Source organism: Heterostelium album (assembly GCF_000004825.1).
Source record: "Heterostelium album PN500 unplaced genomic scaffold PPL_scaffold8, whole genome shotgun sequence".
NCBI classification, from domain to species: domain Eukaryota; phylum Evosea; class Eumycetozoa; order Acytosteliales; family Acytosteliaceae; genus Heterostelium; species Heterostelium album.
In genome coordinates this window covers 1782735-1795842 of record NW_008805070.1, presented here as the reverse complement: position 1 = coordinate 1795842, position 13108 = coordinate 1782735, and the positions used below count along the sequence as shown (strand labels likewise).

General features: G+C 30.6%; 6 protein-coding genes across 6 annotated transcripts; 4 read left to right on the top strand and 2 right to left on the bottom strand.

The window, feature by feature from the left end:
- Positions 1–49: 49 nt before the first annotated feature.
- PPL_08346 (B-box zinc finger protein) lies at positions 50–2021 on the bottom strand (the record flags this gene model as incomplete). The annotated part of the gene is made up of 2 exons (XM_020579163.1): positions 50–1131; positions 1280–2021. 2 exons carry the CDS (start codon positions 2019–2021, stop codon positions 50–52), a joined length of 1824 nt encoding a protein of 607 aa, XP_020431002.1.
- A 503-nt stretch (positions 2022–2524) lies between these two features.
- On the top strand, positions 2525–3845 carry PPL_08345 (uncharacterized protein; the record flags this gene model as incomplete). Its single annotated transcript, XM_020579162.1, has 5 exons — positions 2525–2543; positions 2753–2936; positions 3089–3232; positions 3689–3709; positions 3842–3845. The coding sequence occupies 5 exons, from the start codon at positions 2525–2527 to the stop codon at positions 3843–3845; spliced, it is 372 nt and encodes a 123-aa protein (XP_020431001.1).
- A 183-nt stretch (positions 3846–4028) lies between these two features.
- On the top strand, positions 4029–8427 carry PPL_08344 (calcium-binding EGF-like domain-containing protein; the record flags this gene model as incomplete). Its single annotated transcript, XM_020579161.1, has 6 exons — positions 4029–4131; positions 4297–4581; positions 4625–5245; positions 5314–5649; positions 5710–6066; positions 6134–8427. The coding sequence occupies 6 exons, from the start codon at positions 4029–4031 to the stop codon at positions 8425–8427; spliced, it is 3996 nt and encodes a 1331-aa protein (XP_020431000.1).
- Positions 8428–8686: 259 nt separating this feature from the next.
- PPL_08343 (uncharacterized protein) lies at positions 8687–9100 on the bottom strand (the record flags this gene model as incomplete). The annotated part of the gene is made up of 2 exons (XM_020579160.1): positions 8687–8917; positions 9008–9100. 2 exons carry the CDS (start codon positions 9098–9100, stop codon positions 8687–8689), a joined length of 324 nt encoding a protein of 107 aa, XP_020430999.1.
- A 1175-nt stretch (positions 9101–10275) lies between these two features.
- Positions 10276–10933, top strand: PPL_08342 (profilin; the record flags this gene model as incomplete). Its single annotated transcript, XM_020579159.1, has 2 exons — positions 10276–10284; positions 10724–10933. The coding sequence occupies 2 exons, from the start codon at positions 10276–10278 to the stop codon at positions 10931–10933; spliced, it is 219 nt and encodes a 72-aa protein (XP_020430998.1).
- A 132-nt stretch (positions 10934–11065) lies between these two features.
- PPL_08341 (uncharacterized protein) lies at positions 11066–13099 on the top strand (the record flags this gene model as incomplete). Its single annotated transcript, XM_020579158.1, has 4 exons — positions 11066–11094; positions 11437–11618; positions 11692–12887; positions 12986–13099. The coding sequence occupies 4 exons, from the start codon at positions 11066–11068 to the stop codon at positions 13097–13099; spliced, it is 1521 nt and encodes a 506-aa protein (XP_020430997.1).
- Positions 13100–13108: the final 9 nt, after the last annotated feature.

Sequence of the window (13108 nt, the reverse complement as noted above, 5' to 3'; positions counted from 1 at the left end):
CAACAAATATCCAATTTGACTTTATTTTGTTTAAAATGATTGAAAGTTGTTATATTTCTTTGACTTTTAGTATATGTTGAATATTCGGTATCTGAAGATGAGAGTGTTGCCATTGGTTGCCTTTGATTGAATAGACATAGGCTTTATCTTTGGTGTAAAGATACAACATTTTATCATTGTGAACCATTGGTGTCAAAACTAAAACTTGGTTGTTGGGAGACTTAACTTTTGCACGTCCTTCAATGGTTGCTAGTTTATCGGTGATTTTTGGTTTGGTTCCAAAATTGTCCAACTTTAGGAAATAGTCAGAGCTTTTGCGACCATAATAAAGATACGATGTGCCTAAATTAACAGAGCAATAGGTGAAGAATGTTGGTATGATGTTTTTGATAATCAGATAGGCAGCAACGACTTCGTTTGTATCTGACTTGTGTTCAACAAAGACAATATCCTTTGATAATGCATCATAATACATCGAGAATAAGACGTTAAATCTGAAAAACAATGCCAATGGTGTTCTTTCTTCAGAGTATTTGTCAACAAACAATCTTTCAAATGTTTGTGTCATCGTATTGTATCTTACAATAATGTTATTTCCACCCCTGGTAACTCCGTCAATGTTGGTTCTTTCCTTACCATAGAAGTAGATGTAGAATGGTTCTTTGTAACAAGTTACAGGTTGATTAATGAAATTGAAAAAACCATAAAAATTTTCTTTACTGAATGAGTTGCTAATGGTTGAATAAGCAATTAATTCGTCTCTGAGGAATACATAGATGGTGGTGTTTGATGATCCAATGAAAGAAGTTGACTGTACAGAACCTTTAGATTGTTCAACCAATTCTTTTGATTCTTTCTCCATCAGTTTCATTTGATTGCCTGATTTGAAATCCCATGTGTATAATGATAATGATTCATCCTGAGTGATAAAGTATGTATTATTATGTAAGCTATTGTTTTTGTTATCCTTTCGATCAAAATAGATAAAAAGAGATCTTGGAATAAAATATCTTATTCCATCTAAATAACTCTGATTATGGCAAGACTTTGAAACTGAAATAGATTTACTATTCATATTTAATATTTGATTGATATCAGTGTTGTGTTGTTTAAAATGATTACGAATGATTTCTAATATTGAGTTATCATTATTGCTATTGTTTGTCTTTATATTATCATTATTCTTATGTCTCTTATTCTTGTTGATTTCATTGTTATTTTTTAGATATTTCAATGATTTCATTGTTGTTTTGTTGTTGAATATTGAATATTGTATTACTATTATTATGAATGAATTGTTCTAATGTTGTTGATTGTTTAATTGATTCAATCAATGTGGGAATTGAATAATTGATTGTTGCATCTGAAAGAATATCATATTCATTATTGTTATTATTATTATTATCATTGTTATGTTCTTCAGGTTTAAGAGTTGGAGTGATTGATTGAATGATATTGTATAATGATTGTATTTCTTTGATTAGTTTATCGAGTAGTTGTTTGGTTTGATCGAGTTCATCAATGATTGGTTGTTTCAATTTACTTTCTTCTTTCATTAACATTTCATAATATTGTCTGAAATGATCGCTTATTCCATTCTCCATTTCATTAAGTTTCCTAATATGATTAGCTGAATCGTTAGCTTTATTCCATAACCATTCAATTCTATCTTGAATTATATTGTTATTGCTGTTATTGTTTGATCTATTTGAAATCAATGAATTATCTTTGTCATTATTTTTATTACTATTATTATCTTTACTAATGCTATTATTATTCGTTTCATCATTATCTGTAATACTATTATTATTTTCTAATTGATCTTCATCTAGATCATGATTACTACTGTCATCATATACAACAACAGAATAATCTATATTTAAAAGTGATTGTTTGATATCATCTGTGTGAAGTGTACGATGCTGATTATGATTTGTCATGAGACAACGATAACATATTACAACATTACAATCTGAACATAATATATCAAGTTTTTTATCATGTTCAACACATCTAGTCATTGTTTGCTTAATAATGATAATTTAGTTAACAGAAATAAATAAAATAAAAAAACCTCAAGGTCAATCGGTTTTTCAAACTTAGAAGGTATCGTTACCACTCCTATCTTTTGATCGATTATGTTCATTGTTATTTCACCATTTTCTTTTTTTTTTTTTATCTATTATGTTCAGATTGTAATGTTGTAATATGTTATCGTTGTGTTGCTAATCATAATAAACACGATACACTACACACAGATGACATCAAACAATCAATTTTAAATATAGATTATTCTGTTGTTAATAAAAATAAGAATAATAATGAAGATGAGGATGCCAACGATAAAGATAATAACACGGATATAGAAAAATATAAAGATGATAATACAGTTAATGATAATAATGATATAATTCCAGATAGAATAGAATAGTTATGGAATAAAGCTAACTATACAGTCAATCATATTCAGAAACTTAGTGAATTAGAGAATGAAATCAGTAATAATTTCAAATAATATTATGAAATGTTAATGAAAGAAGAAAGTAAATTAAAACAACTTCATTGACGAAATCGATCAAAGTAAAGCAACAACTTGATCAATCATCAAAGAAATACAATCATTACACAATATCATTCAATCAATCACTCCATCTCTTAAATCAGATGAAAAGGAGAAAGATCTTGATATTAATCAACAAATAATAACAACATGTATAATAATGATTTTGATATTCTCACCGATACAACTTAGAACAACTCATTCATAATAATAGTAATACAATATTCAATATTCAACAACAAAACAATGAAATCATTGAATATTTAAATAATAACAATGAAATCAACAAGAATAAGAGACATAAGAATAGTGATATCATTCCATTTGCTTTGTTTAACGATTCATTTGAACCAGAATTGAACAGATTCACGTTGCAGTATGATAAGCAAGCCAATGACATAAAATTGGTAGAATAAGAAAAGTTTTCAACTATTATCAACAGATTCTCTACTATTATCAGTGATGTCAAACCTACATTCATAACTCACTGCTATGAATTTGACCTATTCTTTGTTTATCTTTGTGAAGGTCATCATTCAAAGATTTATCTTTTACAAAAGATAAAAGCTTTGTCTATGACGGAGAGGTTAACAAATGGAAAGAATCACATCTCAAGACATCGAATTTCCAACTTATAACAGATAAAAAAACTATTCTATTTAACATAAACAAGTAATTTTTCATCAAACGAATTATATTTTATCAACCCATATATACCAAAATAAATAAACAAATAATTGTTAACAGTTATAATTTAAATCAAAAAAAAAAAAAAACGTTGATAATATCATCTCATATAATCATGATTGTGGTAACCACTCTGTTCACCCATTTTTTTTGTTTTTTTGCACATAATATAATTCGTTTGATGAAAAATCAAGTAAACCCCCACACCTGACCAGACATGTCAAAAAAACAGATTTTTAGTGAAAATATCAAGGGGTTGGCAGCCAGTTTTGTTTTGAATACCAATCGTTTAAATTAAAATCTCGATATTGTATAAAAGATCACATATCGTGTTTTATAATGATTTTTTTACTTAACTCGTGATTTATATTCACTCATTGTTATAACAAATGATGAGCAACAATAAATATTCTTTTGTACCATTATTAATACTATTACTAGTGTCTACAGTAAAAGTAACATGTAAGAAGATATTATTATATTAATATTTTTAAATTGATTTCATTATCATTATCATACTAACAAACACAATGTTTTTTTTTTTTTTTTTTTGGTAAAAACAAAAAAAAAAATCAAATAATTATTATTTTTTAGATAGAACCGTGTTCATTAGACAATATCAACCAACATTCTTTATAGCAATAACAAATACAGAATGTACATACAGATTTTTTACAATCACAGATTCCGTGCAATGGCAATACTCTGTCACCGGTAGTTATACACTCTTTCCTACAACATGGATTACGCAGTTCTGTACCCAAACTACATCAATAACGTAATGGATGCCTCAAAAATTCCAGCAAGTCTAACAACTTTAGATTTTACAGCCTCTCTACTCTCAAATATATCACAAGAATCTATTGGTCCGATTTCATGTATACGTAAGTCATACATCCATCATATCATACACAACAACAACAACAACAACAACAACAATATTTGATTGATGATTATAATCAACTTGGTTTTTTTTTTTTAATAATAATCTAATCATATTCAATGCATTGTTCATTACTACCCATTAGCATATGTTAAATTTGAAATAGCTTCAGCTTCACCAGTATACCAAGATAGATATGCAATGAGATTCATTCAGTATGTAGAACTTAAGAATCCACTCAACATAGTCAATCCTCGCTATGGTGCAGCAGCTACAAACTATTGGAAAGATATCAAGATTAGAGCAAACTCTTGGTTACCACAAGGATGGGTAACCATTTCATTTAAGGCAACAAGTCTACTACCAAGCTTTGGTTCAGTCAATGCAACTATTTATCCACCTCTATATCCTCAACAATCAGCCAACATACCACAAAACAATCCATATAATAGTAAGTTTGCAAAATTAATCATTTTTTAAAAGTTAATACACAGATATTAAACAATTGCAAAAAAAAGATATTGGAACAACTATTTTAGGATATAATTCAAGACAGATCACTTTTTCACAGATATGTTCACATAATCTTATTTTGAATGTTCAAAATTTGAATTCTGCGCTTGGTTTTGGAGATGGTGCGTTCGAAACAAGGTATTTCCCAGTGCTGGGAACACCAGCGAATGCAACCTACCATATATTTGTCAATGCAACGACACCGACCGGTGCGCTACCACTCTATGTCTACGATCAATCGTCACTGTCCTACCCCGATATCTTTGGGAATACAACGAACCCACTATCGACCTATTCAGGTAAAGGCTCTGCCACTCAAGACAACACAATCAATGGCTACATTCATAATATCAACGTTACACTCTCGGTTGTTGGACTGACACCGATCACGATTTCCTACTCTTCGATAGAGAATCTCAACTACTATCACTACCCTGCTGGATTAAGAACACTCCGAAACGACGGAATCGAAGGTGCCACCTATCAATTCTATTTCGATACGATCTATCCAAACTGCACAAACAATGGTGAATTTATATTTTTCACAACCAATTTCAAACGAATTTCTTTTCAAACTAATTTTGGTCCTTGGATACCAGCTCGTATGTAAAAATATTAACCTTTTTTTATTAACAAATAGTTTTATTAACTATTTTATTTTTAATTTTAGTTCCTTCACAAATAGGCACCTCTATTTATTATCAAGATATACAATACTATCCTGTTTCAACTTTTTCATTCGTAATAAGATTGAATTTGAAAAATATACTATACACTGGAATTAGAGGTGTAGATTTGTATAATACGAAAATCAATGCTTGGGATTTGATTCAAGGTAACCTTAACGAAGGTGTATTCGAAACCTTTATCTCTTGGGATCTAATGGCAAACCTAGTACAAGTCAAGGCACAATCCTACTACCCAAATATAGATTTTGGAAAGGATTATGAAATTTCGGTAATCAATCAAAATTTTCAATTCTTTAAATATATTCCACCACAATTAAGTAAGTAGATTAATAATTAACTATTACTATATTAATTCTAATACTAATATGATTATTTAGCTTCATTTAGTTTAAATGATATTACATATTTTAAATTTGTACCAAATATTGTTGATGTATCGAATGGAACTGGAACTACTGTTTTGGTATTCAATTTTAAAAATAGTAAACAAAGCGATAGACCTTCGATTTATATACCATCAAACAGTCATCTCCCAGGAATTATCGATCAAAACAATGTGTTTACTGGTTACTATAATCAGACAACACAAAATTTCAACATTCCAATTACTATCAAACAACAAGTATTCTCTAGATCACTCGACTACAACATTACAGCTGTACCAACTTATATTTCAAGAGATATGGTTGTATTAAATTTTGGATCAGATGCTTTATTATATGTACATTCTGATTGTAAGTTTTTGTTTATTATAACAACATTCATTTTAATCTTTATTAACTATTATTATTATTATTTTAGTTGCTGATGAAATGGGACCAAATGTTGAAAGTATTTCACAATATCCAGGTAGCACTATAACTATAGGATCTAGTGAGACAAAATCTATTGGTTGGGATTTTACATTGTTTGATAAACCAAGTGGATTCCAATATGGTGTGGCGATGATTACATCGAATATTGACTTTATGCCAATTAACGTGTCGTTCACTGCATTCAATAATACAGATGGCGATGAATTCACTGGAAACTATTCAATTAGAATTCCAATCAATGGAAATTGTAGAAGTGCTGTATATCATATTGATTTGGTACTCTTTGATTATCTCGGGAATGAAGCTGACTCTAGAATCGGTTCAATCTTACCAAAGTTGAATCCATTCTATAAGATGTGGGGTGACGCTACTTTGGAGTCACTCACCAACATTACGGTAACTTGTACGGCAACACCAGATACCACTCCGCCAATCATAACTATGCTAGAGGTACACACCTCGACTATCGATGTTGGATCAAACAATAGATTGTTTGAAGCTAGCTTTACTTTTACTGATGATGATTCCGGTATTTCTACAAATACCAAAGACAATCCAATTGTATATCTATCGACTTACTATGGAGAAACAACAATGTTCAAATCGAAATTTGAATCTATTAGTGGTCTATCTGTAACCTACTCTGTAAGTGGACAAGTTCCATTTGGTTTCGCAATGAGAGGATTTTTCTTGATATCTATATATGGTGGTGTAGATAATCATAGAAATCTCGGTGGAATTACATCGTCAGAGCTAAAGTCTATATATCCTTCGTCATACTATGGTACAACAATATTCAACTTGATATCACCTGTGTTGGAAGGTGCAACGGAAACACTCAAAGAAAGTGGAGGTCCTCTATATATTCGTGGAAAGAAAATGGGATTTAATTACGATACTGTTACTTGTCAGATTGACTATGGTAGTGGATATCAACCTATCACTATAGATCTTCGTTATCCATCTATCTTCCTGATAAACATTGGTACCGTAACTGGACCATCGATTAAAGTACAACTGTTTGTAAACGGATCGTCATCCAATGAATTGGTAATCAATAAATATACTATTCCGCCACCTGCTCCACGTCCTCCAAAAAGAAATTCAACATCAACTACCACTACCACCACTACCACCACTACCATTACCACTACCACTTCAAATGGCGCGACTACTACTACTGATTCGACAACTGGTGTAACATCAACTACTACCACTTCAAATGGCGCGACTACCACCTCAACCGCCACTAATACTGGTACAACATCAACAACAACTACCACTGGCTCAACAACAGGTACACCAATTCCAAATTGTCCAGGTTCAACAACTCCATGTTCAAATCATGGACAATGTATCAATGGTGAATGTTTGTGTGATCGTCTATGGTATGGACCGGATTGTAATTCTAAAAATCATATTCTCCCACCTCCTCCTATACAACCGAATCAGCCTACTATCAATACTACGATTCCTTTCGAAGATGGTTTCAATATTATTGGTCGTATTTCCGTTGATTCACTTCGAGAGATATCATCGAGTGGCGAGATTATTGCGACTTACCAACTCTCCGATTGGGTTCTCTTTAACCTATCTACACCAAGCCAATTCCTCTATAGATATCAAACCACCGTTAAACATTTTACCAATGTTTCAGTGGATGTCGAATTCTTTTTGAACGAAACAACGATAACATTTGCCAAAGAAAACTTTACAATGTTACCGTCAACCATTAAATACTCTATTTCCTTGACACCCTATGATTTCAGCGATAAGCTATCAACACTTCAGATTGTCATGTCTGCAGCACTGGAAACAGAAGATCACGATACTTGTTCAAAGAAAACCTACGGTGGACCAAACGATAATATCAGTTGGATAAAGTTGAATATTGACAATCAGTCGCTCTATGGTAGATTCCTTAGGGTTGCAGAGATTGACCAATCGGTTGTACCCATCACTAACGAGTTGCTGGACGCGCAAATGAATCCTGTAAACAATGAATCCAGTGTACAAACATTCATTGGAATCAACATACCACAATTCGAAATCAATGTTAAACTGGATCCCGACTTTTCAATACTCATTGACAGCGATCAACCTTCAGGTGCGAAATGCAAGAGTAGCAACAAGCTGAGTGCAGGCGCAATTGCAGGTATCACTGTTGGTTGTGTTGTATTTTGTGCTGCTGTAATAGGTGCTATTTTCTATTATAAATCAAGAATGAGAGCAAAGAGATACAACAAGGATATGGAACGTAAATTAAAAAGAATAGGTTAATAAATAATATTGCTAAATTTCAAATATTTTAAGTTAATAATAATAATAATAAAATATTTTATTATTATGCCCAAGTGTTAAATCCTTTCGAGATATATAAATTAAAAATCATTTTGCGAAATGAAAAAAAAGCCGATGGAATTTGCCGATATTTTATGAATTAATAATTGTCTTGCTCTAAAATTAAGAAATTGTTAATATTACAGTTTAACTTTTAAAAAAGGGATTTATTTCGAGTATACTAAAAAGAAAGAATGTTTTAAGCAGTGTAGACAGTCAATTCAGTGAAACCGATGTTTGTAACAGTGAGTGGGAAAGCACCGAAATCTCTCTCGTAGGTGGTGGCAGACATTGGAGCAACATCATCTTCTTCCTCTGGTGAAAGACCAGCTTGCATTCTAATTCTTCCTTCAGTATTGTTAGCATTCTTCACTCCGACTGTGGTCATTCTTGGCCAAACCCATGTGTTAATTCCAGATTGTGATTGACCCTAATGATAGAATAAATATTCAAATAGAATTGAATATAAATATTATATTTTTTTACGATTGTCTTTTCTATTGTTAATTAATATACTTACTGGACCCAAAATCCATGGACCTTCAGCAGAGCAACAAGCCAAAAGCAAAGCAGCAACAAAGAATACAGAAAGAATAGTAGTTGAGGTTCTCATTGTTTATTTCGAGATATATAGTTTTATTTATTTGATTATAAAGTATTATTATTTTTAAAAAGTGAATGTTTATAAATGAATAACTCAAGTTCTTCTGAGATCTGATTTATAGTTTTTAAAACTATTGATATTTTTTAATTTACATTTTTTTTTATTCGGAGTAATCAAAAAAAAAAAATACCGAAGATATTTTTTTGCAATTTTTGTGGTCAAATGCCGATAAACTTGTTCAAAGGTATATTCAAACTTACCTTTTTTTTAAAAAAAAAAAATTAATGTTTTTAATCTTTTCTGATGTATAACACCAACAACATCACACTGCAATTGTTTGTTTTTTGATTTTTTGATCACGAAACGATGGTGCAAAGGTTGATGTCATATAAAGTGAAGCTCTCAAAATAAATAATAAGATTAATATGAATAATAAAAAGAAAACTTTATTGTGAATCACCATAAATATCAACAAAAAAATGTTTACCAAATATTTGCATCATAAACACCTTAAACAAAAAATGATCATTTTATTTTTAGAAATCAAAATACTTTTCATTATATAAATAATAATATCAACTTTTATTTATGTATTAATAATAAAATTCTATGTCAAAACTTTTAATTGTGTCATTACCAGGCAAGATTTGAAAAAAAAATTGTGGTCCTCGATTTCTTTTTTATTCCACATCCAACTTGCTAAAAAAATAAAAAATAAAAAATATAAATATCTGATTTTGTGAAAGAATTGGATATTTTTTTAAAGAGATTATAAATCATTTATTACTATTTTTGGATGGTTGATTCTGTTTTTGTTCATTTTTTCCACTTTGTTTGCTCACTTGCAAAGACTGTGCAAAAATTCTTTTTTTTTTTTTTTTTTATTAAATTAAATTAAATATTTGATGATTTAATAAACTCTTTGAAGTGATGAATTGACAAATATAATACGTATTCTAATCAGCAAGTAAGAGTCACAACATAATCTATAAAAGAACAATAATCAGTCATTTGAGGGTTATTGTTTCGAGCAGATTCTATTGTGCATGTCACTCTGTGGTTCCATGGTATTGCTTCGTTACGCTGCTTGTTTGTATGGCGTTACTCTGTATGGTCAACTGATATAACTTTGTATCTTTCTACTCTCATTAACGTATACAATTCTAAATTTGTTTTAAATAAACATGTCTGTTGTACTGAGCAGTATACAAATCATTCATTCGTTTTATATTAATTATTATTATTATTATTCATTAAAACATCAAATACATTTATTAAAAAAGAACTATTAACTTATTTACTTGTACTATTGAACTATTATCATAATATGTGCACACAGACAACAAGAGTGTCTCAGAAACAACAACAACTCAACAGAGTAGCATAGATACGAACAGGAAGCAATTTCGGAAAGCTAAGAGTTATTCAATCAAATATGTACCGAAATAATAATTTAGTATCATTGGAACTTACTATTTATTTTCAATCTTTGATTAGAGCAATGAAGTCGCAGTTGAACAGATATTTAGTGACTGGGAGATCGATTAATCGATTAGCTACCACAATGTATCACAATACATTAAAAGAACTAAAGAAAGAAAAGAATCTATTAATAGGTATGTTATTTTTAAGAATCATTTAATCAATACTGTTATCATCGGTGTCTACGTCCTCAAGTCAGACCCACGTTCCATCTACGGTAAGCAAGGTACCGGGGGTGTGGTGTGTGTGAAAACTGGAAAAACTGTTATCATCGGTGTCTACAACGAGAAATTGCAACCAGGTGCTGCTGCCTCCGTCGTCGAGAAGCTCGCTGATTACTTGATCGATCAAGGTTATTAAATTATATAAAAATAAAGTAATATATATAAAATCATCCTAAAAAAACAAAACAAAAAATTCAAATTTTTTTTGTGTTTCTTAAAAAAAGTCAAGTCATAATTAAGAATAACTTACTAATGATATGGATAAACTATGAAAAGACAGATTTATTATCTACCATTGTCTTTTGGATATCAGATTGATAAGCAGTTCGTCTTTCTATGAAGCAGATAATGAAGATGAAATCAACACATTGACATTTTTCAAATTGAAATTTAAGAAAAGTGTTTTACATGATTGACAATAGATTATCTAAATCAAAAGAAACAAATAAAATCTACTGAGTTTGACAATATGAAAATTGAATTATATTTTATTTTATTCAACTATGATTGACAATTGAATTGATATAAAAATAGGTGATATGATTGTGATTAAATCAACAGTTCTTATTAATTTACAAATATAATAAATATTACGGATAAACAAAACCTATTACCTATTGTTAACAATTTGGTCCAAAGGGTTAAGACCAGAGAGACTATTAGACTCGCCACTTCCCTGTATAAACATGCAAATTTACTCGACTATCTTGTACAAGAGTTGCATGATTATCAGTTCCTAGCCATAGTCACTCATAATGAATTCCAAAGATTCAAATTGGATCCTCTCCCAAATGTAATTCTTGTCAAAAATATTGGCAAAGGTAAGATTAAAAATAGAAACTTTTTTTTAAATTTTTTTTTTAAAATTAAATAAAATTTCTTTTTAAAAAATAGCTAAATTGAACAATTTAAAGTTTAGACTTCTTGAAAATCCGGATATTGTCCAAGACAACCTTCCTGAAATTGTGTCATATTTCAAAACAGAAGCGATATTCGTTTGTTTTCAGAGAATAAAGTATATAATTCTAGCCGAGAATGATGAACAGGTCAAAGCCTTAGGTGAAATTCAAACAATCATCAAGAATGATATTCAAAAGTCACAGATAGCTACAACTACAGTTCAAGATAGTTCGTCTGATGAGAGGGATTGCTCTGATGGTGATATTTCATCTAATGAGAGTGGATCAAATATTCTCGTGTCATTACCCAAAGGTCCTGAAGCTGGTGTCAAGCAGTCCAATTGTTCTAGATCAAATATTCCTGTGTCATTACCCAAAGGCCCTGAAGCTGTTGTCAAGCAGGCCAATGGTTTAGGATCAAATATTCTTGTGCCATTACCCAAAGGTACTGATGCTGGTATCAAACGGTCAAATGTTATTGTGTCAAATATTCTTGTTCCATTACCCAAAGGTACTGATGCTGGAGACAAACAGTCAAATGGTTCTGAATCAAAGATTATTGTGCCGTTACCCCTGGAACTTGAAAATTCAAAAGATCGTTTAGTGCTAGTACCTAAGGTTCCCGAAGCTGTAAAGAAAGCCGGAGTCAATCCATCAAAGGATTTCCCATGGAATGTATCAATCAAGAAAGTACCTGCATTTCCCGATCAAACCAAGTTGTTAAATAATATAACCAAACCAAATACAACAACAACAACAACAACAACAACAAACAACAATAACAATAACAATAGTAATAATAGTAATAATAATAATAATAATAATAATAATAATACTCAGGTTAAAATAGGATTACCAACCACAGAATTCAAAGAGTATGACAAGTTGGCACCTTCTTTCCAATCATATACTGAACTCAATAATCTACATTATTTAGCAGTACTCAATTACCTTTTCATGTTCCCACATGCATTCTCCTACACTCCTCATCCTGTTGGTATCGAGTTCATTCTATTCCCTTACATTTTCCATCTTTGTAAGGTTGAGAATAACAGGCTAAAGTTCCCAAGTGATGAAATTACAATTAAGTTTATCGATAGTTTTAATTGGGCAGGCCCAGAGACTATTGCTTATCTCAAGTTCTTTTGCTTGGCCAAAAAAGTAGAATCGATGATCTCAATGGAGTTAAGGGTAATGGAAAAAAATTGAATGGTTCAAAAAGGGAAATACTCTATTCCAAGGTTCCTAGGAATACACAGATGATGGTGTTAATGTACTTTAAGAAAAAGAATCTTCCAACACCAGGCTACATTGATATACAATATCAATTCTTCTCTCCATCCAACTTTGATGGTTTATTGTCAATTCATGATACAAGAGATGCTCTATATTTATTAATTTAATCAATCAAT